This window comes from Oncorhynchus nerka, linkage group LG25, assembly GCF_034236695.1.
Source record: "Oncorhynchus nerka isolate Pitt River linkage group LG25, Oner_Uvic_2.0, whole genome shotgun sequence".
Classification (NCBI taxonomy): domain Eukaryota; kingdom Metazoa; phylum Chordata; class Actinopteri; order Salmoniformes; family Salmonidae; genus Oncorhynchus; species Oncorhynchus nerka.
Window position 1 is genome coordinate 40610108 of NC_088420.1, and position 25579 is coordinate 40635686.

At 43.0% G+C, this 25579-nt stretch overlaps 1 protein-coding gene across 5 annotated transcripts in view; it reads right to left on the bottom strand.

The window, feature by feature from the left end:
• The window catches only part of LOC115109514 (tripartite motif-containing protein 44-like), an 82935-nt gene extending 57566 nt beyond the window's left edge, over window positions 1-25369 (bottom strand). For 2 of the 5 annotated variants that reach the window (XR_010461124.1, XM_065009794.1), the window contains exons 1-3: window positions 25124-25364; window positions 21206-21873; window positions 18343-18420 (exon numbers count right to left, since the gene is read on the bottom strand). Coding sequence is in view for 4 of the 5 variants with exons in the window: in XM_065009794.1 (XP_064865866.1) it covers window positions 18343-18420; window positions 21206-21826 (699 nt within the window). In the remaining variant the exon portion in view is untranslated. Of the gene's footprint in view, window positions 1-18342; window positions 18421-21205; window positions 21874-25123 lie in introns of all 5 variants that reach the window. The other 3 variants (XM_065009795.1, XM_029634475.2, XM_029634472.2) reach the window with 3 other exon arrangements.
• Between the last annotated feature and the right edge of the window lie 210 nt (window positions 25370-25579).

Consider the following 25579-nt stretch of genomic DNA (forward strand, 5'->3'; position numbering starts at 1 on the left):
CATGTTACCGTTGGTGTATTAAAATTATGATGTCACCCTAAACCATTAATAATCCTGCCTCCTGAATCCAAGTGTTTGATACTGGGGAGACGAGTAACTTTATGATCAAACTTTATCAATGTAAAAGCAACATTCATTTTTCATAGGAAATTATCTTTAGGAATAGTCAAATGTCTCTGCGGCCAAGAGGAGAGCCACTACAATTTTAGGTCGGAGACTGCATCATTGACTAAGTCCACCCACCACCACACCCACCACATAAGTCCCATTTTGATCCAGAAAAAACACCTGAAGTGGCAAGTTTAAACATGTATTTGTAGAATATTTTGGGGGGTTTCAATGCAGGTAAATGCAGATGGGCAGCCTATTTATTGAATGACGCAATGTTGCATTTACTTGAGATACAGGTTATAATGCTTTTAAAGGGAAAATTATATTTTGGATGGTGTCACCATAATTTAATTTAAATTGATTTTGGTGTAGAATGTCCTTTTAAAAAGTCACCAGAAGTGACCTCGGTTGTTTTACAACTTGATTGGGATTCAACTGTTGTAAATTCAATTGATTGGACATGATTTTGAAAAGCACACACCTGCCTATATAAAGAGCTAAGTAGAGAGAGATCCTTGAAGAAAATCTGCTCCAGATCACTCAGGACCTTAAGCACACAGCCAAGATAACGCAGGAGTGGCTTCGGGACAAGTCTCAATGTACTTGAGTGGCCCAGCCAGAGCCCAGAATTGAACCAGATCGGACATCTCTGGAGAGAACTGAAAATAGCTGTGCAGCGACACTCCCCATCCAACCTGAAAGTATCTGCAGAGAAGAAAGGGGGAAACTCCCCAAATACAAGAGTGCCAAGCTTGTAGCGTCATACCCAATAAGAATGAGATACAATAGCCGGACACCTTCTACTGCCGGTACGGGGCACGGAACCCCGCCGGTCCTTCACGACCGGACTACGACGTGATCTGCTCGAGGGGGTACTCAACTGGCCCCTACATCATGACGTCCCCTGAATGCCCATCTGCTAGCCGCAGCCCGCTAGCTGTCTAGAGAATATTGGACTGTTAGCTGTATACACCCATCGGACAATTTCTTGGTCCTCTATACCTATTTTGCCAATTGGACTTGGACCCCTCTGCTACTCGGAACCCTACTAACCCATCACGACTGGTTCTATCGACGCCACCGCACACGGAGGATAAAACAGATTTTTCCTCCATCCAGACGTCCCTCTAAGGCCCTTCTGCTAGCTTGCTAGCCCCGGCCTACTAGTTGTCTGAATCGTCGTGTCTCCAGCCAGCCCAACCACTCACTGGACCCCTATGATCACCAGGCTACGCATGCCTCTCCCTAATATCAATATATGCCTTGTCCATTACAGTCCTGGTTAGTGATTGTCTTATTTCACTGTAGAGCCTCTAGCCCTGCTCAATATGCCTTAACCAACTAGTTTCACCTCCCACATATGCGGTGACATCACCTGGTTTAAACGTCTCTAGAGACAATATCTCTCTCATCATTACTCAATGCCTCGGTTTACCTTCAATGTACTCACATCCTACCATACCTCTGTCTGTACATTATGCCTTGAATCTATTCTATCGTGCCCAGAAACCTGCTCCTTTTACTCTCTGTTCCGAACGCACTAGGTGACCAGTTCTGATAGCTTTTAGCTGTACCCTTATCCCACTCCACCTCTGTTCCTCTGGTGATGTAGAGGTTAATCCAGGCCCTGCAGTGCCTAGCTCCACTCCTACTCCCCAGGTGCTCTCATTTGTTGACTTCTGTAAGCGTAAAAGTCTTGGTTTCATGCATGTTAACATTAGAAGCCTCCTCCCTGAGTTTGTTTTAATGCTAGGTGACCTAAACTGAGACATGCTGAACACCCCGGCCATTCAACAATCTAAGCTTGATGCCCTCAATCTCACACAAATGATCAATGAACCCACCAGGTACAACCACAAATCCGTAAACACGGGCACCCTCATTGATATCATCCTAACCAACTTGCCCTCTAAATACACCTCTGCTGTTTTCAACCAAGATATCAGCAATCACTGCCTCATTGCCTGCATCCGTAATGGGTCTGCGGTCAAACGACCAACCCTCATCACTGTCAAATGCTCCCTAAAACACTTGGGCGAGCAGGCCTTTCTAAATCAACCTGGCCCGGGTATCCTGGAAGGATATTGACCTCATGCCGACAGTAGAGGATGCCTGGTTATTCTTTAAAAGTGCCTTCCTCTCCATCTTACATAAGTATGCCCCATTAAAAAATGTTTTAACCATGAACCGATATAACCCTTGATTTTCTCCCAACCTGACTGCCCTTGACCAGCACAAAAACATCCTGTGGCGTTCTGCATTAGCATCGAATAGCCCCCGTGATAAGCAACTTTTCAGGGAAGATAGGAACAAATATACACAGGCAGTTAGGAGGCTATATTCTTCAGGCAGAAATTTGCATCCTGTAGCACAAACTCAATAAAGTTCTGGGACACTGTAAAGTCCATGGAGAATAAGAGCACCTCCCCCCAGCTGCCCAATGCACTGAGGCTAGGAAACACTCTCTCTCACCCCTTCCCCGATCAACAGCCCTCCACAGCAACTCGCCCAAGCCTTCCCCATTTCTCCTTCACCCAAATCCAGATAGCTGATGTTCTGAAAGAGCTGCAAAATCTGGAACCCTACAAACAGACGGGCAAGACAATCTGAACCATGTCTTTCTAAAATTATCTGCCAAAATTGATGCAACCCCTATTACTAGCCTGTTCAAACTCTCTTTAGTATCGTCTGAGATACCCATAGATAGGAAAGCTGCCGCGGTCATCCCCCTCTTCAAAGGGGGAGTCACTCTAGACCCAAACTGTTGTAGACCTATATCTATCCTGCCCTGCCTTTCTAATGTCTTCGAAAGCCAAGTTAACAAACAGATCACCGACCATTTCGAATCCCACCGTACCTTCTTCGCTTTGGAATCTGGTTTCAGAGCTGGTCATGGGTGCACCTCAGCCACGCTCAAGGTCCTAAACGATATCATCACCGCCATTGATAAGAGACATTACTGTGCAGCCGTATCCAACAACCTGGCCAAGGCTTTCGACTCTCTCAATCACCACATTCTTATCGGCAGACTCAACAGCCTTGGTTTCTCAAATGATTGCCTTGCCTGGTTCACCAACTACTTCTCAGATAAGAGTTCAGTGTGTCAAATCGGAGAACCTGTTGTCCAGACCTCTGGCAGTCTCTATGGGGGTGCCACAGGGTTCAATTCTCAGGCCGATTCTCTTCTCTGTATGAAACAAAAATGATGTCGCTCTTGCTGCTGGTGATTCTCTGATCCACCTCCACGCAGACGACACCATTCTGTATACCTCTGGCCCTCCTTTGGACACTGTGTTAACTAACCTCCAGAAGAGCTTCAATTCCATACAACTATCCTTCCGTGGCATCCAACTGCTCTTAAATGCAGGTAAAACTAAATGCATGCTCTTCAACCAATCGCTGCCCGCACCTGCCCGCCAGTCCAGCATCACTACTCTGGATGGTTCTGACTTAGAATATGTGGACAACTACAAATACCTAGGTGTCTGGTTAGCCTGTAAACTCTCCTTCCAGACTCACATTAAGCATCTCCTTTCCAAAATTAAATCTAGAATCAGCTTCCTATTTCGGAACAAAGCATCCTTCACTCATGCTGCCAAACATACCCTCGTACAACTGACCATCCTACAGATCCTCGGCAATGTAATTTACAAAATAGCCTCCAACACTCTACTCAACAAATTGGATGCAGTCTATCACAGTGCCATATGTTTTATCCTCAAAGCCCCAGATACTACCCACCACTGCGACCTGTACGCTTTCGTTGGCTGTCCCTCGCTTCATAGTCATCGCCAAACCCACTGGCTCCAGGTGATTTACAAGTCCCTGCTAGATAAAGCCCCGCCTTATCTCAGCTCACTGGTCACCATAGCGGCACCCACCCGTAGCACGCGTTCCAGATGGTATATCTCACTGGTCACCCCCAAAGCCAATTCTTCCTTTGGCCGCCTTTCCTTCCAGTTCTCTCCTGCCAATGACTGGAATGAACTTCAAAAATCACTGAAGCTGGAGACTCATATCACCCTCACTAGCTTTAAGCACCAGCTGTCAGAGCAGCTCACAGATCACTGCACCTGTACATAGCCCATCCAACGACCTCACCCCCATACTGTATTTATTTATTTATCTTGCTCCGTTGCATCCCAGTATCTCTACTTGCACATTTATCTTCTGAACATCTACCATTCCAGTGTTCAATTGCTATATTGTAATTACTTTGCCACCATGGGCTATGTATTGCCTTACCTCCCTTATCCTACCTCATTTGCACATGCTGTATATAGACTTCTTCTACTGTATGTTTGTTTATTCCATGTGTAACTCTGTGTTGCTGTTTGTGTCAAACTGCTTTGCTTTATTTTGGCCAGGTCGCAGTTGCAAATGAGAACTTGTTCTCAACTAGCCTACCTGGTTAAATAAAGGTGAAATAAAAATAAATAAAATTTTAAAAAAGAATCAAGGCTGTAATCGCTGCCAAAAGTTCTTCAACAAAGTACTGAGTAAAGGGTCTGATTTTTTTAAATCTACAGTTGAAGTTGGAAGTTTATATTCACTTAGGTTGGAGTCATTAAAACTCATTTTTCAACCACTCCACACATTTCTTGTTAACAAACTATAGTTTTCGCAAGTTGGTTAGGACATCTACTTTGTGCATGACAAGTAATTTTTCCAACAATTGTTTACAGACAGATAATTTCACTTATACTGTATCACAATTCCAGTGGGTCAGAAGTTAATATACGCTAAGTTGACTGTGCCTTTAATAAACAGCTCGGAAAATTCCAGAAAATTGTGTCATGGCTTTAGAAGCTTCTGATAGGCTAATTGACATCATTTGAGGGAATTGGAGGTATGGATGTATTTCAAGGCCTCCCTTCAAACTCAGTGCCTCTTTGTTCGACATCATGGAAAAATCTAAAGCAATTAGTCAAGACTTCAGGATAAAAGGTGTAGACCTCCACAAGTCTCATTCATCCTTGGGAGCAATTTCCAAACGCCTGAAGGCACCACATTCATCTGTACAAACAATGGTAAGTATAAACACCATGGGACCACGCAGCCGTCATACCGCTCAGGAAGGAGATGCGTCCTGTCTCCTAGAGATGAACATACTTTGCTGCGAAAAGTGCAAAAAAAACATTATTTTTTCAATTTTACCTTTATTTAAATAGGCAAGTCAGTTAAGAACAAATTCTTATTTTCAATGACGGCCTAGGAACAGTGGGTTAACTGCCTGTTCAGGGGCAGAACGACAGATTTGTACCTTGTCAGCTGGGGGATTTGAACTTGCAACTTTTTTTGGCTACTAGTCCAACGCTCTAACCACTAGGCTACCCTGCCACCCCCCCCCCAAAATAAAATCAATCCCAGAACAGCAGCAAAGGACCTTGTGAAGATGCTGGAGGAAACAGGTACAAAATAATCTATATCCACAGTAAAATGAGTACTCTATCGATATAACCTGAAAGGCCGCTCAGCAAGGAAGAAGCCACTGCTCCAAAACCGCCATAAAAAGCCAGACTACGGTTTGCAACTGCACATGGGGACAAAGATCATACTTTATGGAGGAGTGTCCTCTGGTCGAATGAAACAAAAATAGAACTGTTTGGCCATGATGGCCATTGTTATGTTTGGAGGAAAAAGGGGGAGGCTTAAAAGCCGGAGAACACCATCCCAACTGTGAAGTTCGGGGGTGGCAGCATCATGTTGTGGGGGTGCTTTGCTGCAGGAGGGACTGGGGTACTTCACAAAATAGATGGTATTATGAGGAAGGGAAATGATGTGGAAATTTTGAAGCAACATCTCAAGACATCAGTCAGGAAGTTAAAGCTTGGTTGCAAATGGGTCTTCCAAATGGACAATGACCCAAAGCATACTTCCAAAGTTGTGGCAAAATGGCTTAAGGGCAATAAAGTCAAGGTATTAGTGGCCATCACAAATCCCTGACCTCAATCCCATAGAAAATGTGTAGGCAGATCTGAAAAAACATGTGCGAGCAAGAAGGCCTACAAACCTGACACAGTTACACCAGCTCTGCCAGGAGGAATGGGCCAAAATTCACCCAACGTACTGTGGGAAGCTTGTGGAAGGCTACCCGAAACATTTGACCCAAGTTAAACAATTTAAAGGCAATGCTAACAAATACTAATTGAGTGCATGTAAACTTCTGACCCACCGGGAATGTGATGAAAGAAATAAAAGATGAAATAAACCATTCTCTCTACTATTATTCTGACATTTCACATTCTTAAAATAAAGTGGTGATCCTAACTGACCTATGACAGGGAATTTTTACTAGGATTAAATGTCAGGAATTGGGAAAAAGTTTAAATGTATTTGGCTAAGGTGTATGTAAACTTCCGATTAACAGATTAGATAGACATTTTCTGTCGATTAAAACATGAAATTTAACATAAATACAGTATGGACATTGTTAATGTTGTAAATGACTAGTGTAGCTGGAAAAACTTATTTTTAATGGAATATCTACGTAGGCGTACAGAGGCCCATTATCAAGAACCATCACTCCAGTCTTCCAATGGCACAATGTGTTAACTAATCCAAGTTGATCATTTTAAAAGGCTAATTGATCATTAGAAAACCCTTTTGCAATTATTTTAGCACAGCTGAAAACTGTTGATCGGATTAAAAAATAAAAAAAACTGGCCTTTACTCTTGTTGAGTATCTGGAGCATCAGCATTTGTGGGTTTGATTATGGGCTCAAAATGGCCAGAAACAAATAACTTTTTTCTGAAACCCGTCAGTCTATTCTTGTTCTGAGAAATTAAGGCTGTTTCATGCGAAAAAATTGCCAAGAAACTGAAGATCTGGTACAAAGCTGTGTACTAGTCCCTTTACAGAACAGCTCAAACTGGTTCTAACCAGAATAGAAAGAGGAGTGGGAGGCCCCGGTGCACAACTGAGCAAGAGGACAAGTGTCTAGTTTGAGAAACAGATGCTTCATAAGTCCTCAAGCTTCATTAAATAGTACCCGCAAAACACCCTTCTCAAAGTCAACAGTGAAGAGGCAGAGTTCCTCTGTCCAGTGTCTGTGTTATTTTGCCCATCTTAATATTTTCTTTTTATTGGCCAGTCTGAGATGTCTTTTTCTTTGCAACTCTGCGTAGAAGACCAACTTCCCGGAGTCGCCTCTTCACTGTTGACGTTGAGACTGGTGTTTTGCAGGTACTATTTAATGAAGCTGTCTTTTTAGAATAAGGCTGCAATGTAACAAAATGTGGAAAAAGTCAGTGTGTCTGAATACTTTCCGAATGCTCTGTAGACATAAAACTGTGAACAGTGACGGAGACGGGGAGAGCGAGTGCATAAATGTAGAAGTAAAAAAGACATGAGGAGACTATAAAAGAATAGAGGATGGTGAGGTAAAAGACTAGCACCAGACGGTAGCAGAGAGGGAGAGGTATAGCGAGAGATCGACACACAAATAGCAAAATAAATCAAGACCATGAAAGAAAGTGAAAAAAATAAAGAGTGAAAAAGGGATGGGGTGAGTAACTGCCAGGCCTCAACCTCCGCTTGCTTTTTAACAGTCTCTCTATATTTCTTTATTTCTCTCTGTCTCTCTCTGAGTGGTGCATCTCCTCCCCAGGCTCTCCTCCACGGTGCCAGTCTGTAGATAGAGACCTCAGAGCCCATCTGCACCGCCGCCATGCCATCTGTTTGGCTTTCAGGGCAATTGAACTCCAAACTGAGATTGCATTTTAATCAATTTCCCAGCTCCCCAGGCTTCTGGGCTCTCTTTAGCTACGACTCATTAGAATACAACACCTTCACTAGCAGGCCCCTCACTGGGACGCCTCCAACGCAACACGCCAACATAGACGGTGATGCATTGAGGAGTTCCAGCCAGCCCCTATCAAGGTCTCCTGGCAACCCCTCTGCCCCTGAATGCCCTCATGTCACCTTACCTGCCCTCAACATCTCTCACATTGCCTCCTATCTTTACCTCCTTTCCCTCATCCCTCCCCCTAACTGCTCCAGTGGAGCAGTCTCACAGAAGTTAGCATAGCTGAGGCCATTGGATGAGGCCATTGGAGACCAAAGTCTTGTCAGTAGCTGCCATTTCTGTACAAGCAATCAGATTCTCCAAATTACCCCCCAACTCAATAGAGAGATTTAAAACATTTAATTAACTTTTTTTGTATGGGGGGATAGAAACATGCCCATCACTCATTCAGAGTCCAGGAAAATCGAATCACAGCAAATTAGTAGGCATGGAGTCACTGTACCGAATCTAAAAGTAGTTTTTTCAGTCCCAGCTATCCCATTAGCTTTAACACAGATCAATCTGAGAAATAAGATCATCCATTGAAGAATTAAAAGGGAAGGACATTTCAGTCAGCATAGCTTGAAGCAAGGTTCTTAGGTCATGTCCCTAATGCAAAAACATGTCAATCTGGCACAGTTGACACATTCTCTCACCACCTCTCCCATCCCCCAGGCCCTCGATTGAGCCCCCTGCCCTTTCCTGCTGGGTCCCCACGACCCCTGCACCAGATGGGGGACATGCTCCTAGCACTGCCCCCCTGTTTGTGGAGCATGGCCCTCTGCCCTTGGACCTCTCTCCCTGGATGGAGCTAAGCATCTGCCCTGATAGTGAGAGGGGAGTCAGCCATCCATGCTAATCTTCATTTACACTGGAGCAGACCGAGGCCTTCAACTGGAGACACCAGAGAGAGCGGGTACAGGACTTGATGATGAGAAAGAGCGAGAGAAACAAAGAGAGAGAGAGGCAGAGAGAGAGAGGAAAGGAGAGAGAGGACACACTGGCAAGGCCATGGGCATTGGGCCACTGTGCCTCCGAGGCTACACAATGACAGAGAACGACTGCTAGGAATCAAAATGGTACAGAGGAGAGTTGTGGGTTTGACTAAATATAGTAAACTTCTTAGACATTGACCATGAGAGAGAGAAATAGTGCTGTGCACATGACTTCAGAAGTCTAGACACAATGAAATTAACATCAGACAGTGGCTCCTTTGGGATTAAAGATTCAGAAGGTGCTACCAATTAGTACTGATAGAGAATACATGTCTAAACAAAAAGACTCCACTTCGGACAGATTATTGCATGACTCATCAAATTAGCCAGGTGTATCTGGGGGTGATTACGGCCATCTATTGTACTTCATGAACATGTGTACATGGCTAGACAATAGTGACCCATCCACTTAGCTAAACATGGCTGGGGGGTGGTTATAGAATTTCCTTCATATGGCCCATCAAATTTGTGTGTTGAGTAAGTGTCATCTAATAATTATAAAATATTTCAAAAATATTTTTATCTGGACACTGTTTTTGATATTGCTACTATGCAAGTCACCATTTCAGTGAACCATTTCTACCTTCCGTATCCTTTGCATGTGACAAATAAACATAGATTTTATTGCATATATTGTGTGTTTACCACATGGCCTCACATGTGAATCCTTAATGAGATGGGTGGGGCTAAGGCTTAAGAGGGTATGAAAGATGCTGAAAGGGTGTAGACAAAGAAGAACTCTCCAGTAGGTGTAGCAAATTATTCAAGGGACATTTTCTCAAAAGTGGGGTTACAAGTTTATCAACTTTCAAAGCAGAATTACTTCCCATTGTTCCTCAACTGCAGTGTATGATATACCATTTACTAGCTTGGAGTCATTACTTTTATCCATTGTAAAAAATACTATTTCAAATTTTGCTACATAAGACCGAATCGAGGAGGTTGGTCACATATGTATATATTTTTTAAAGGGATTGTTGTTGGCTCAATGACTGGAAGCCTATGGGAACTGCTAACATGTAATTGTGCTAACACTAGTAGCAATGCACCCAGGTGCTAACTTTAAAAGAGAAAAGCACCACATTAAAATGTAGGAGCACCAGAAAATAAGATTTTCTAAATTGACCGAGAAACAGCCTATATTGGGTCAATATGATTTCTACTCACTGGGCACAGACATCAATTCAAGGTCTATTCTGCGTTGGTTCAACATAATTTCATTGAAATTACATGGAAACAACGTTGATTCAACCAGTGTGTGCCCAGTGGGTGGTTTATTATGAAGCACATGTGGTGCCCTATAAACTAATATGTAACACTGTAAAGACATGAGTTTATTATAAAAGCTAAATTGCTTATACAAATACCTGGAATTGAAAATGCAAAGTCATTTGTGAAATATTAGGTTTCTACATGGTAAAAACACTATTTCCCTGTTGAGATGCATTATTTTGAAAATTGTACATGTCCCCTAAATACATAGTGATGATGACATGCAAGAGATCTGTCAATCATTCATTGCCATGTCTATGATCATTGATCTCCTGAAGAAGCTATCCCTTTAACTTTCTTTCTGTGCTCCAAATGTTTGGCTATACTGGTAAATCTTCCAGGTTATTAGCTAGCTAGCCAATGCGGTAACATGACTGAACAGAGTGTAAACAAATGGTTAGACCATGCGGTCCCTGAGATCCACTATAGGTAATAATGGGTCAGATCTTTAGACCTGGTTGGGTTAAAAGCAACACTGAGCAAATCATAAATGAAACATTAAGGTCTGTACACTTTCTGTACAGATCATCTCTCTCTATATACTGTAGGTCCGGCTGGTGCTTATCCCCAGTGCCAGGCTCTGCGTCTGTTTTTACAAGGCCTAAAAAGCACTAATGGAACATTAGGACTAAATGGCTTTGAACGGTCTATCCCTCCCTCTGGCAATAACGGCCCTGCTCTAAACACTTTTCCAGAGAGATCCAAAGCCCCATTCTTCTCTCTCTCTAACTCTCGCTCTCCGTTATCGGCATTTCTCTGCAAGCAATCACATTCTCCAAATTACCCACTAACTCAACAAAGGAGAAGTACATTTTTTTTAATGTACTTTCTCCCTTTTTTCTCTCTAAAATAATGTACAAATGGGGAAAGCAAGAGAGGGAGAGTGAGAGAGAGGGTCAGAGAGAGGGAGAGAAGGAGAGGGCCTGTGACATCGGCTGTGAAAGAACGTCAGCTACAGTGAGCTCCTGTTTAATGATACATACGGTAATTAAATTAAAATGCTGTGAAAATAGAGAAAGAAGGATAACTGGAGGTAGAGGCAGATAGAGAGGGAAATAGAGAGAGAGAAATAGCCCATCACCATATTTTTTTTTTATGCATTTCTGTCTGTTCCTGGCCTCCCCATGACAGCTTTAATGTGTCTACTGCTCTTGTAGATTTTCTGAAGCAGGGTAAAGAGATGGAGACAGATGGTATATATACTGGATGTATTAATAGGCGCTCCTGAAATGGAGTGATTCCTCACAAAACCCAGACAAAAAAAATGTTTTTGGTGGGTTTTCACAAAATGTAATCCATCGAATAGTCCTTTGAAGGAAAGAACGTTGACATTTTTATCTAAAAACAAAATTGGGAAATAATTGATCAAAGTTGGCGTTTTTATGACATTTTGGCCACACCCAGGCCTTCGAATCAAATGTTATTAGTCAGATGCGACGAATACAACATGTGTAGATAGACCTTACAGTGAAATGCTTACTTACGAGCCCCTAACCGACAATGCAGTTAAAAAAATATGGATAAGAATAAGAGATAAAAGTAATAAGTCATTAAAGAGCAGCAGTAAAAAAAAAATCACAATATATACAGGGGGGTGGCGGTACAGAGTCAATGTGCGGGGTCACCAGTTAGTTGAGGTAGTATGTACATGTAGGTAGATTTAATTAAAGTGACTATGCATAGATGACAACAGAGAGTGGCAGTGGTGTGGAGAGGGGATGGCAATGTGAATAGTCTGGCCATTTGAGTAGATGTTCAGGAGTCTTATGGCTTGGGAGTAGAAGCCTCTTGGACCTAGACTTGGCACTCCGGTACCGCTTGCAGTGTGGTAGCAGGGAGAACAGTTTATAACTAGGTTGGCTGGAGTCTGACAACTTTTAGGGCCTTCCTCTGACACCGCCTGGTATAGAGGTCCTGGATGGCATGAAGGCCATACCCAGGCCTTCTTTAAGAGAGTCTATAATGTTTAACCTATAGATGCTACAAAGCATAAATTGGTGTCATATGAAGATTTAGCGCCTGCTATGCAATGAGTAATTTATTCAAATATAATAATTGTTACATTAATTAATGACTATGGAAAAAATAAGCAAATTTTTCAATAAATTACACTCCATGTGCAAATCAAAGTTCCAAAGTGGGATCTCAGCTAGTTTTAAAGAGCAAATTCCCCTAAAAAGCAAATAATCCCTTTGAAAATGGCCTGTGTGGCATCGATATGGGTCAATAACATTTATTCTCGTGTCGAAACGGATTTTTAAACTTCCGTGCGTCACAACAAGTAAATGAAGGTTGCGTTTGGGTGAACAATTATGACAAGAATTCATGCCCCGTTATGCCAAGCTCCATATGCAAATTACCCCTCTGCCCTTCCGTTATGATTAGGGCTCCCCCAACACGCTCAAAGGATCACTGCCATTAGAGAATGAAAACCCCAATACGTATTGACCATGCCTCTATGGTGTGCATGCTCTGCCGAAGGACCTAGTATGCAGAATAGGTGCTTGGAGTTCGTCGGCCCCTGTCTGCACTAGTAATGCTAGCTTGGTGTGCAACGACTGTGGTGGTTAATTATGACCAGAGATACTAGAATATAATACACTCTCTGGTATAATAGAGGACTACATGAAAAGGCGGGCCGAACAGGCCACCATTAACATTGACGGGCTGTAGTGGAGCGGGTCGAGAGTTTCAAGTTCCTTGGTGTCCACATCACCAACGAACTATCAAGGTCCAAACACACCAAGACAGTCGTGAAAAGGGCACGACAAAACTCTTTCCCCTGAAAAGATTTGGCATGGGTCCCCAGATCTTCAAAAAGTTCTACAGCTGCACCATCGAGAGCATCCTGACCTGTTGCGTCACCACCTGGTATGGCAACTGCTCGGCATCTGACCATAAGAAGCTACAGATGGTAGTGCGTATGGCCCAGTACATCACTGGGGCCAATCGTCCTGCCTTTCATGACCTATATAATAGGACTCCAGTCACCCAAGTCATAGACTGTTTTCTCTGCTACAGCACGGCAAACGGTGCCGGAGCGCCAAGTCTAGAACCAAAGGGCTCCTTAACAGCTTCTACCCCCCCATTGCTGAACAATTAATCAAATGACCACCATTATTTACATTTGTGACCCGATTCAGGAAACTAGGCAAGTCATGACTTCACAGGAGAGCTGTGTGAAAGTAAAACATTTTTTCAGCAGAAATGCCTTCTCGACCATGTGACCTTTCATGTGCCTTAATATCAAACTTGTATGCCATCTGTAAATATGAATAAGAGTTCAATTACAAGCATAGTTGGTTTAGCCACAGAAAAAGCAGGCAACCTTCCCAATAGCTATGATTGGCTGAGATAATGAGTGGGCTGGACATGCCGAGAGATGAGTTTGGATTGGTGTGCCATATAGCACTCGTCTGTCTATTGGAGCTGGTCAGTATGTCTAGGTAATCGTGTCAAACGCAGCTTAAAAAAAAAAATTGAGCTCAGGTTCATCATGTTTCCATTGATCATCCCTGAGATGTTTCCACCTGTGGTTTGGAAAGGCACACACCTGTCTATATAAAAAGGTCTCACAGTTGACAGAGCATGTCAAAGCAAAAACCAAGCTATAACGTTGAAGGACTTGTCAATAGAGCTACGGGACAAGATTGTGTTGAGGCACAGATCTGGAAAGGGGACCAGAACATTTCTGCAGCATTGAAGGTTCCCAAGAACACAGTGGTATCCATCATTCTTAAATGGAAGAAGTTTGGAACCATCAAGACTCTTCCTAGTTCTGGCTGCCCGGCCAAATTGAGCAATCAGAGAGAAGGGCCTTGGTCATGGAGGTGACCAGAACCTGAAGGTCACTCTGACAGAGCTCCATAGTTCCTCTGTGGAGATAGGAGAACCTCCACCAATCAAGCCTTTATGGTAGTGTGGCCAGACGGAATCCACTCCTCAGTAAAAAGCACATGACAGCCCGCTTGGCACCTAAAGGACTCTCAGACCATGAGAAGCAAGATTCTCTGGTCTGATGAAACCAAGAGTGAACTCTTTGGCTGGAATGCCAAGCATCACGTCTGGAGGTAACCTGGACACCTGTGGGGATGTTTTTCAGCGGCAGAAACAGGAAAACTAGTCAGGATTGAGGGAAAGATGACCCTGCTCCAGAGCGCTCAGGACCTCTGGGTGGGTGGGTGTGGGGGTGGGGGACAACAACAAAAAGGACAACAACCCTAAGCCCACAGCCAAGAAAACACAGGAGTGGCTTCAGGACAAGTCTCTGAATATCCTTGAGTGGCCCTACCCGAGTCCGTACTTGAACCCGATCGAACATCTCTGGAGAGACCTGGAAATAGCCGTGCAGTGAAGTTCCCCATCCACCCTGACAGAGATTGAGAGGATCTGCAGAGAAGAATAGGAGAAACTCCCCAAATACAGGTGTGCCAAGCTTGTAGCATCATACCCAAGAAGACTAGACTGTAATCGTTGCCAAAGGTGCTTCACCAAAGTATTGAATAAATGGTCTGAATACTTACGTAAATGTAACAAAATGTGGAAAAGGTCAAGGGGTCTGAATACCTTCCGAATGCACTGTTCAAACTTCAACATTTTGCCTGTTTTGGTAAAACATAGTCACTGTTCTATTACCAGTGGCAGGTACTGTGTGTATGTGTTCACAGAAACATGTATGGAGCCAGCACATGGAGAAGAATGTGATTCAAGAATGTGATAAAGTCCAGACTGACAGACTAGCTTGATACTGATGTAACTAAGTGGAGAGACCTGTCACTCAGCACTAACATTTTACTAGACAACTTTTACTTGAATTGTATTTTTTGTTGTTATTGATTTGAATGGTATCATTCAATATGGGGAGGGAGAAACCCTGTGTATTCTGCACCAGGATCAGGGAACCCCTGCTGTATACGGGACACCACACAGGAAGGTGTGTGACATGTTTGCCAAAGTAATTTCATTACCACCAGACAAAATGCCCATAGGCACAGTGTCTGTATCAGCTGGGAATGGTGAAAGGTACACATTGTTATATCAGCAGAATACTGCTTCTATGGTATTATATAAAAGGTTGTTTGTCAAGGACACATCCAAGAAACATCCACATCAAACCACACCCCCAAACCAACTCACGCTTGGCTTCTGTCATGGCCACCAGCAATTCTTGAGGAGCAAGTTCTGCTTTAAAGTTATTGCCCATTTTATACAGAGAATTTCGCATAGTAGGCAGTGTAACCAATCCCAGCCCTCTTTTTACTTGTATCATTGCACATCCAGCAAAATACCAGCAGAGAGCAACCTTTTTTAATCAATTTTCACATTCACTCTGTTGGTAATGCCTACAAATCGGATCAGAACTCTAAAAGTAGCAGAGACCTATGCTTGCTATGCCTATAAAGTATATTATGTTCAACAATATCTTGCCCAGTCAAACATGTTTATATATTTTTTTATATTTGTAAAGTAACGTAAAAAAAAAAAAAAGTTATTGAAATCAAAACACTACTGATATTACAGAGCAAACGATAAAGCTTCATATGACACCAATGTTTGCTTAGTAGCACCTACAGATGAAACACTATGGAGTCTTAAAGGAGGCCTGTGGAAGGCCAAATGTCACAAATATGCCAACTTTTCTCAATTATTTCTCAATTATGCTTTTAGATACAAGTGTCAAATATATGTCAACAATTCTTCCTCCAAAATGGATGATGGATTACACTTTGTGAAATCCCACAAATCAATGGGTCCTGTCTGAGGTGATTGAGCCAGCAACACCACAGAAGGCAGTGCGCCACTGACAGAATTATGCAGAGGAGACAGTAAATATAAAAAGAGACAGAGGTAAATATGCTGACTACCTGCTGCCTTGATCTAAACCTCCCCGCTTCACACAATGTTACCTGCTCTCTGAGACAGACACGTAGACACACACAGAGAGATGCCCAGACAGAGAGACATGCAGGCAGGCGGTTAGGTATGCAGGCAGGCGGTTAGATATGCAGGCAGGCACACCCCCCATGCTATCCTAATCCCCTGGTCACCCATTAATATGTATGGGCTGAGTCACAGCATTACTGTGCTTTTTGTATAATATTCCATTCTCCCTGCAGGTATAGTGTGTGTGTGTGTGTGTGTGTGTGTGTGTGTGTGTTCCATCCCCCTGCAGAGCATGGAGATATGAGTTAAGAGACGTGAAGATTAAAATCCCCATACCTGAGGCAGAGTACATAATTAAGTAGAGGGAATTTAATAAGTAAACAGCAGCTATGGGTTAAACCTTTTTATCCACTCACCTCCCTGAAAAGCACACGCACGCACACACACACACACTCCCTTGGGACCATGCTAAAGTTTAATCTCTTCAAACTTCCCCTTCACACACACACACCCTTCCCTCTGCCAGCATTGAACTGTAGTCTGAACTGTAGTAGTCTTGCATAATGAGAAGCTGTGGCATTTGAGAGCATGGAGAGGACACACTGACAAATCGACCTAATGGTTCCTGACGCTTCAGCCTGTGAGTGAGGAGGGAAGTGGATTCTCCTGAACAGGCCACACCTCTCTGGTGGGAAGACAGGAGACAAAAGGTCCAGGAAGGCCCAGGGGCAGCATTGGTATTCTAGTATGATAATATGCCAAGGCTGGTATTCCAGTGAGTACGATATTAAACTGATTATGACAGTAGGCAGATTATGCAATAGTCACGGAAACACCTTCATTCTGCTTATATTAAATCGCCATGAGGTCCAAATTGAAGTATGCATATGTCGATTAAAACACCTGGTTTTCTGAGCAATCTCTCAACTTATTAGGACATTAAAAACACCTGGTTTTCATGTGCTACCACCAGCAATCCCTCTTTAGCACAAGTGAAGTGGGTTCGTAACAACGGAATGCATGCGTCTTAGAAGTAGTTTTCACATACAAACTTTATATATGTCTGAACTCAGAATCAAATAGGCTTCCCAAACATAACACTGTGGTAGGACGTTTATTTTGATTGGCATTGATAAGAGTGATAGCAGGTAGCCTGATTTCAGATGTGTCCATGTAAATATAATTATTAGGGAAATCGTTCTTCCTGCAAAGCATGTCGTTGTTTTAATCCACAATAATCATAATATTGTGTACATGTAACTGTACTCAGTGACTACTTGCCAATAAGGGTATTACCTTTTCACAGGGTGTTCAAATGAACCTGCTACATTATGGTGCTTGACAGCGGGTCAGCTCTCAGAGGGGACGGCGTCAAGCCGCTCCTCTCACAGAGAGTGACATAGTTATGTAACGACACAGCAGAGTGTTAATGCTGCAGGGTTCGCTGGAGGGCCAGGTTCAACACTGTCTACGGTAAATAAATTAGACCTGGCTGATTAGCAATGACCTCCCGCGTGCGCACGCGTGAACACACAGTTTTACTCCCAGTGACTGTGTCCCCACACTAAGTTATTTAGGCTGACATTAAAGACATTATTTCCAAGGTTGACCGGGGATAAAGAAAGTCTATTTGAGTTGCTGTGTGTTAAAATGGGCCAACCTGGCAAGAGGGAGAGCAACTTAGCTACCTGCCAATCCTATAGCCTACTGTAGGAACCAACAGCACAGAGAGAAATTATTAATATCACTCTGACCGCTGCCAAATAATCAATCCTATACACTGAACAATAAACTCCTTAGAGGAAAACCTACAGTCACTAACACAATATAAAGGACTCTGTGCTATTTTCTATTTTATTTAACTAGGCAAGTCACCTAAGAACAAATTCTTATTTATAATGACGGCCTACCCCGGCCAAACCTTGACGCCGGTCCAATTGTGCGCCGCCCTATGAAGACAGATTTAGGTGGTGATGTCATAAATATCTAGATTTTTAGAAAGGTATGACGCTCCAGGAAGCCAAGTGGAAGCCTTCTCAGTGAACGGAACACAGTGAGTAAATAGGAATAATTGGCTCCCATGTATACTTCCTCTGTCTCATTTAGGATGTAATCTCTGTGTATTCCATCTTTAGCTCACACTAGACTGATGTGTGTCATACTGCCACAGCTGGGTTTTGTTCTTAGAGAATTAGGAGAATAAATCAGACTTTCTCGTTCAAAGCAGTGTTCCCGAGGTGGAAACACTGTCGGCCATATTGGAATGTTAGTTGTAATAGTGTGGTTGTACTGACCTCAGGGTTGGTCCACTTGGTCTTGATATGGTCAGCCATGTTCTGTGTGCAGCCCAGCAGGTCATAACCCTCCCTGCTCTGGAGGAGAACAAAGACAACACAGAGACAGACAGTCACACAATTTGAAGTTGGTTTGTTTTTGAATTTTGTAAAATTCCATCACTCCTAGGCTTAATCTATTCCTCAGAGGCAAAATTATGATGATGATTACCCCACTTGGTTCATCACTAATTGGTACTATAATGATATGGGGTGTAAATGGGGCCATGATAATGTCATCTCTCTCCTCCCTGCGTAGTGATGATGATGTGTCATTCCCTCTCCTGCACATTATCCATGATATCTCCTCTGCCCACAGAGAGCAGTCAGTTAGTCAGTTAGTCACGGGATGGGACGGGCTGTAAAACGCCTGCAGTAAAAAGCCATCTGGGAAGGAATCGCTCCCTAGCCAAACAGACATTGGAATATGTTAATCATATAAAAATAAAGTTGTTTCCATACAAATTATTAATAGGGCTTAATAATTGGGAGGATTTGTCATGAGGTCATTGTAGCCTTTACATGGTGGCATACTATTATTATTTTGACATGAAATTATTGTGTTAAACCTATGGAGATACTCTGCTCAACTTTTATAAATCCCTAGTGTGTTGACTGGAGGTAATGTATCCGTGCATGAAAGCTATTAGTTTATTGTAATCATATAATATTACAGACACTACATAAACAATATTGATAGTATTGTTTCTCCTATAGGGGATGTAATTTGCAGTAGAGGACTTAGAATGAGTTACATACAGGCTGTGTCACTTCACTGTATGCCAGTGGAGGCTCCTCAGAGGAAGAAGGGGAGGACCATCCTCCTCAGTGGATTTCATGAAAATTAAAACGGTAAAACATTGAAAAAGTTATCCTTTTAAATACAACTATACTAAATATAATCACGTCATCAAATAATTGATTAAAACACACTATTTTGCAAAGAAGGTCTACAGTAGCCTCAACAGCTATCTGTGGGGTAGCACCATGGTGTTGCCGGAAGACAGCTAGTTTCCGTCCTCCTCAGGATACATTGACTTCAATACAAAACCTAGGAGGCTCATGGTTCTCACCCCCTTCCATAGACTTACACAGTAATTATGACAACTTCCAGAGGAGAGTCCTCCAACCTATCAGAGCTGTTGCAGAATGAACAGACATGTCCGCCCAATCAAAGGGTCAGATAATTAATCTAGTACTGAAAGCATAAGCTACAGCAGTGCATAAAATGTGGTGAGTGGTTTACTCAAAGAGAAAGAACGACAGTAGTTGTAAATGTCTTCCAAAATGAAAGAGAAGCAAGAAAGAAATAGAGAGAGATTGTCTTTTTTTCTCACTTTGTTTCCCTTACTTAGCTATCAAATGCAGCTAGCAGGTTTAGCCTACTCAAACATCCTGCTCAAACAGAAGGATGCTATGTTAGCTAGCAGGCTATGACTATCCAACAAAACACTGGAACTCTTCCAAGTCTAGGTAAACTTTGGTTTGACTAATTTATTGCCGCAGGTGTAAGTGCTTACTGACTTTACACTGTAACGTTACTGCCTGATTGTAGCGGGTTTACGAACGCGTTAGTTCTATTGGCTATGCAGACTATGACGTTACTTTAGCTAATATGGTGACTACGATGTAGGCTGTGTGTAGTGGTTTGGCTTGGAAAGGTTTTTTCACCTGGTCACATACAGATGATGTGCATTGAAATCCACAAGCGAAAGGAAGAGTTGAGAGGAGGAGAGCCCATAGACGCAAGAAGAAATACAATGTGGCTGATATGAAAGTGAATGTGATCAGGGGTGTATTCATTTCACCAATTCTGTTGAAAAATTATTCTCATAACAGAAGCAAACGGACCAAAATGGGGATAAACATACCTGAATATCTCCAATAGAAACTCTTGTTTGCAAATGTTGGACTAATGATTACACCCTATATCAGCTAGATGCAAGCAGGAGTGTGTAAGGCTGTATGGAATTTCAATGTCTGTCCATGTGTCACTGTCTGCCACCTCAAATTTGTCTCTCAACCTGTGTGCACCTACATTGTAAACTTTAATTCATAGGCTAGGTTGTAGCAACCTCGTGATGGGTATCGGGAAACATTGAGTATCGTGTAGTAGTCTAAACCTATCGCTGATACATTGAACTGGGTGAATGGAACATGAATGACAGTCATCCAATATGCTGTAATAGAAATAAGGCCATGCTGAAGAAAAAAAACTAAATGCCTCCCTCATCTTAAATGGCAATGACTGCTACTGCTATACGATTTCTATCCATGAAGAATACCTTTGCAGGTCATTTAATCAAGGACACAGGTGGCAAGGATCTCTTTCCCCCTTTACAATGAAATGCAAGTTCAGAACTCTTGTTGGCCGTTGTTAAGGGTCTGCATGTTTGTATACACTCTATATACAAAAGTATAAAAGGACACCCCTTCAGAATAGCGGATTATCTTGTGGCTGAATGGAAGCAAGTCCCCCCACAGCAATGTTCCAACATCTAGTGGAAAGCCTTCCCAGAAGAGTGGAGGCTGTTATGGCAGCCAGGGGGGGGGACCAACTCCATATTAATGCCCATGATTTCGGAATGAGATGTTCGGCAAGCAGATGTCCACAAACCTTTGGTCATGTACTGTAGTGTTTGTTAAATTGTGGGACTGTGCTTAAATCCATGTTATAAATGTGGTACTGCGCTTATATCAAGTTTATTAACAGTGGTACAGTGTAATATCTATGTTATAAACATGGGTTGACAGGTAGTGATCATTCTTATGTGAAGTCATTGCGAGTCCGCCTGCAGGTATGATATTTTTAAGTGCGACTCACCTTTTGCCAGATGTAGGCCTCGTGCAAGGTGATGATCTCATGCTCGCGGTGCTCCCCCTGCACGGCACACACCACACAGATGACCTTCTCGTCAGTCTTGCAGTAAAGAGTACCCTCCTGGCCATGCTCATTACAGCGCAGCCTCTCCACTGTCACCGTCTCCCTCTTACTGCCCCCCTCTGGGGCTGCCACCGCCTCTTCATCACCATCATCTTCATCATCAACTTTCCCCTCCCCTTGGACTCTCTCTCCTCCACACGCCTCGTTCTCTTGTACCCCAGCCCCACCGCATGCCCCATTTTCCACCACCTCTTGCTCTGCCCTACGCCCAATCTCTCGAACCCTTTCGTCCCCCTCCCTTGGGTCTCTGTCCCTGGCCGGCTGTTGGGACCGGGCCTGGGGCTGCGCCACTTCCTGGTCGTAGGGCGTCAGTAGGTGTCGTGTGCTGTGGACATGTTTCTCAGCATGGGTAGAGCAGAAGGCAAAGCTGCAGGTGTAACACACCTGGGTTGCCTGCTGGGCCTCGTCAGGCTCACAAGCGTCACATGACCCGTCCATCTGTGGTAACTCCTCCTCCTCAGGTCCTCCACTTCCTCTCCAGGGTTTCCCTTGGTCTGTCATTGTGGTGGGTATGAGTAGGGTCAATAGGGGGCGATGAGCAGGACACCCTGTAGGAGAGATCAGTAGTACAGGACAGAGTAAATAAATAGTGGTGACCAGGGAATACACTCACACCAAGCTCTGCAGAAAGGTTATGTAGTCAGAATGTTACAGTCAGCTCTTCTAGACATATCACATGTGTTTGGGAGGGACAGACAATCTCTCTCTAAGAAAACAACAGTAATCTACACCTTTAACAAACACATCCTCCTACTGTACATCACCTAAGCAACAGCAACAAGTTGTAGCGACTACTGTCAGAGGGAAAACACAACCCAATTCTTCCACAGGTACTGTACTGGGTAGGTTACTTTCTAAATGTAATCCGTTACGTTACCTGTCCAAAATTGTAATCAGCAAAGTAATATTGGGATTAACCAAACTCAGTAAAGTAATCTGATTACTTTGGGTTACTTTCCCCTGAAGAGGCAATTAGAAGAAGACAAGGATATATTGCAGGATAAACCAATGTTAGAGTTTACAGAGCTGGCCATAAATCAATGTTGCATTTTCATTTATGGGTTGGTTATGTAGGCCTCTTATAACCCATTGCTTTCTACTACAGATAATAATACGATTAGGCTATATCGTTCCAAAAAAAATCAAAGTCCGTCAGATTTCCCGTCAATCCAATTAATTTAATACCCCTTGATCTTCAAGAATATTAAATATGGAATATGGAAATATAGACTAGCCAAATAGTTTTACCTGAGCATATACACACACATATGTTCTTTTATCTACTCAGGCTCAATTTACTGTTGAGAATTAGAATAGTAGGATACACAAGGTGCAAATTTGAAATGTGTATCAGCAGTTATCTTGTTATGTCACTCAAATTAGCCATGTCAGCTAACAATTTTTGATTGGTAAATTAGTCTAGCCAGATATCTAAACTATTAATAATGGCCGAATACCTACCGGCACATACCCAGGGGCTCTGACCTCCAGGGAGCCCTCGTTGATTTTGTTAGTCACTCTCAGTCAGACATAATTAACATGGCATAAATTATGGCAAAATGTGTAGAATTGCAGGTAATTCGTTTTAAAACTACAACATTTTCTCTACACCCCATGGCAAAATGTGTAGAATTGCAGCAAGTGAACTTCTCTGCCGTCAAGAGGGCGGTGACTAAAGTGTTTTGCCCGAGAGGTGTGTGTGTGGGGGGTGGGGGGTCCATCCAAAGCTCGCTTAGGGCCTCCAAAAGGCTAGGGCCGGCCCTGAATCATTTACCCAACCAAGGAGGGCCCCCCAGTTACCCATGTGGGCCCCCTACTTCTTCTCCTCCTCCCATTTGATGATTAGCAGAGTGGGCTCCTGTGGTTGACAGGTGGAGTAAAAAAAAATGTGATATAAATATACACTACCGGTCAAAAGTTTTAGAACACCTACTCATTCAAGGGTTTTTCTTTATTTTTTACAGTGTAGAATAATAGCGAAGAAATCAAAACTATGAAATAACACTTATGGAATCATGTAGTAACCAAAAACAAGTGTTAAATCTAAATATATTTTATATTTGAGATTCTTCAAAATAGCCTTGACAGCTTTGTACACTCTTGGCATTCTCTCAACCAGCTTCACCTGGAATGCTTTTCTTCCAACAGTCTTGAAGGTATTCCCACATATGTTTGAGCACTTGTTGACTCCTCCCAAACCATCTCACTTTGGTTGAGGTCGGGGGATTGTGGAGGCCAGGTCATCTGAGGCAGCACTACATCACTCGACCTTCTTGGTCAAATAGCCCTTAATCAGCCTGGAGCTGTGTTGGGTCATTGTCCAGTTGAAAAATAATATTATATTCCCACTAAACCCAAACCAGATGGGGTGGCATATCGCTGCAGAATGCTGTGGTAGCCATGCTGCTTAAGTGTGCCTTGAATTGTAAATAAATCACTGACAGTGTCATCAGCAAAGCACCCCTACACCATAACACCTCCTCCATGCTTTATGGTGGGAAATACACATGTGGAGATCATTCGTTCACCTACACAGCGTCTCACAAAGACAAGGCGGTTGGAACCAAAAATCTCAAATTTGGACTCCAGACTAAAGGACAAATTTCCACCGGTCTAATGTCCATTGTTCGTGTTTCTTGGCCCAAGCAAGTCTCTTCTTCTATTTGGTGAGCTTTAGTAGTGGTTTCTGTGCAGCAATTCAAACATGAAGACCTGATTCACGCAGTCTCCTCTGAACAGTTGATGTTGAGATGTCTGTTACTGAGTGTCTGCTACTTGAACTCTAAGTAGCATTTATTTGGGCTGCAATTTCTGAGGCGTGTAACTCTAATGAATTTATCCTTTGCAGCAGAGGTAACTCTGAGTCTTCCTTTCCTGTGGCTGTCCTCATGAGAGCCAGTTTCATCATAGCACTTGATAGGTTTTGCGACTGTGCTTGAAAAAACGTTCAAATTCATTACATTTTCTGCATTGACTGACCTTCATGTCTTAAAGTAATGATGGACTGTCGTTTCTCTTTGCTTATTTGAGCTGTTCTTGCCATAATATGGACTTTGTCTATTACCAAATAGGACAATGTTCTGTATGCCAACCCTACCTTGTCACTACACAACTGATTGGCTGAAAAGCTATAAAGAAAGAAAGAAATTCCACAAATTAACTTAACAATGCACACCTGTTCATTTAAATGCATTCCTTTGGAACATTTTCTCCCAAGCAGGAACCTTAGACCCCGTTAATTTAAAAGTTTCGCTCTGTCGCAAGGTGTTATGGGATATCCTCCCCGGTTAACGAAAAAATATGTTCCAATGCGTGCTTTGTTTTCCAGACTTTTCGCTTATAGAACTTCCGGTAAACTTAGTACATACTTGCCTTTTTGCGTTATGTTTGGACTCGCACTTGAAAATGACAGTTGTCTTACGTACTCGCTATACGCTCTAGATAGAACACGAGTATGCATTTTGGAACTCAGTAATAGTGTATGAGACAAAGGCTGGTACTGTAGTTCCGTAGTAATATTTACGATTATACACAGCAGGGCCTAAACTTAATTCAAATCCGCTATTTTGTTTTCTCTTCGGTTCTCCTTCTCTGTGTTGGGGCCTATTCCCTCCTGAACAATGCTCGGGTATTCTCTCCTTCCTGACACGAACAACCAGCACAAACCGGGCTTCGCTGCAACAACAAAAAACAACCATCTTCTCCCCTCTGCTATATCCAGTTCTCTGACTCATTCACACACTCACTTTTCCCATGTGAGGCCTACCAGTGGGCAGCTCAGTTCAAATGGGTACTCACTGCTGGTATTTTTGTGAGGCAGGCGCTGCAGTCTCGTTCTATTTCTGTCGCTCTTCGTTAAACTCTCTGCTGGGGAGAGCACAGCCAGTGTTGACGTTAGCTAGCTAGCACTTCCTTATGCAAACTGCCCTGGTCTACTTTCACTTCACAGCTGAAGCTCTGGCTGCATTCACTTCCTTGTTTTCCTCAGCTGCTGGGTATTTATTTTTCTCCCCCCTTCCTCTCTTTACTTCCTGGTTCTATAGCGGCAGCCGGAAAGAGAGACACAGAAGTGGGAGAGAGAAACTATCTTGACAACCATAAAGGCAGAGGGAGAGGAAACAAACTCTTCCACCGTTCTCCTCAGATAGAGCTAAGAGGCGATTGAGCTAGGCTCCACATAAGCAGAAGTGTTTGGTCTGTGTTTAGAGTGCTGCCTCCTACTCTATGGTGAAACATAAATACATTTTCCATTAA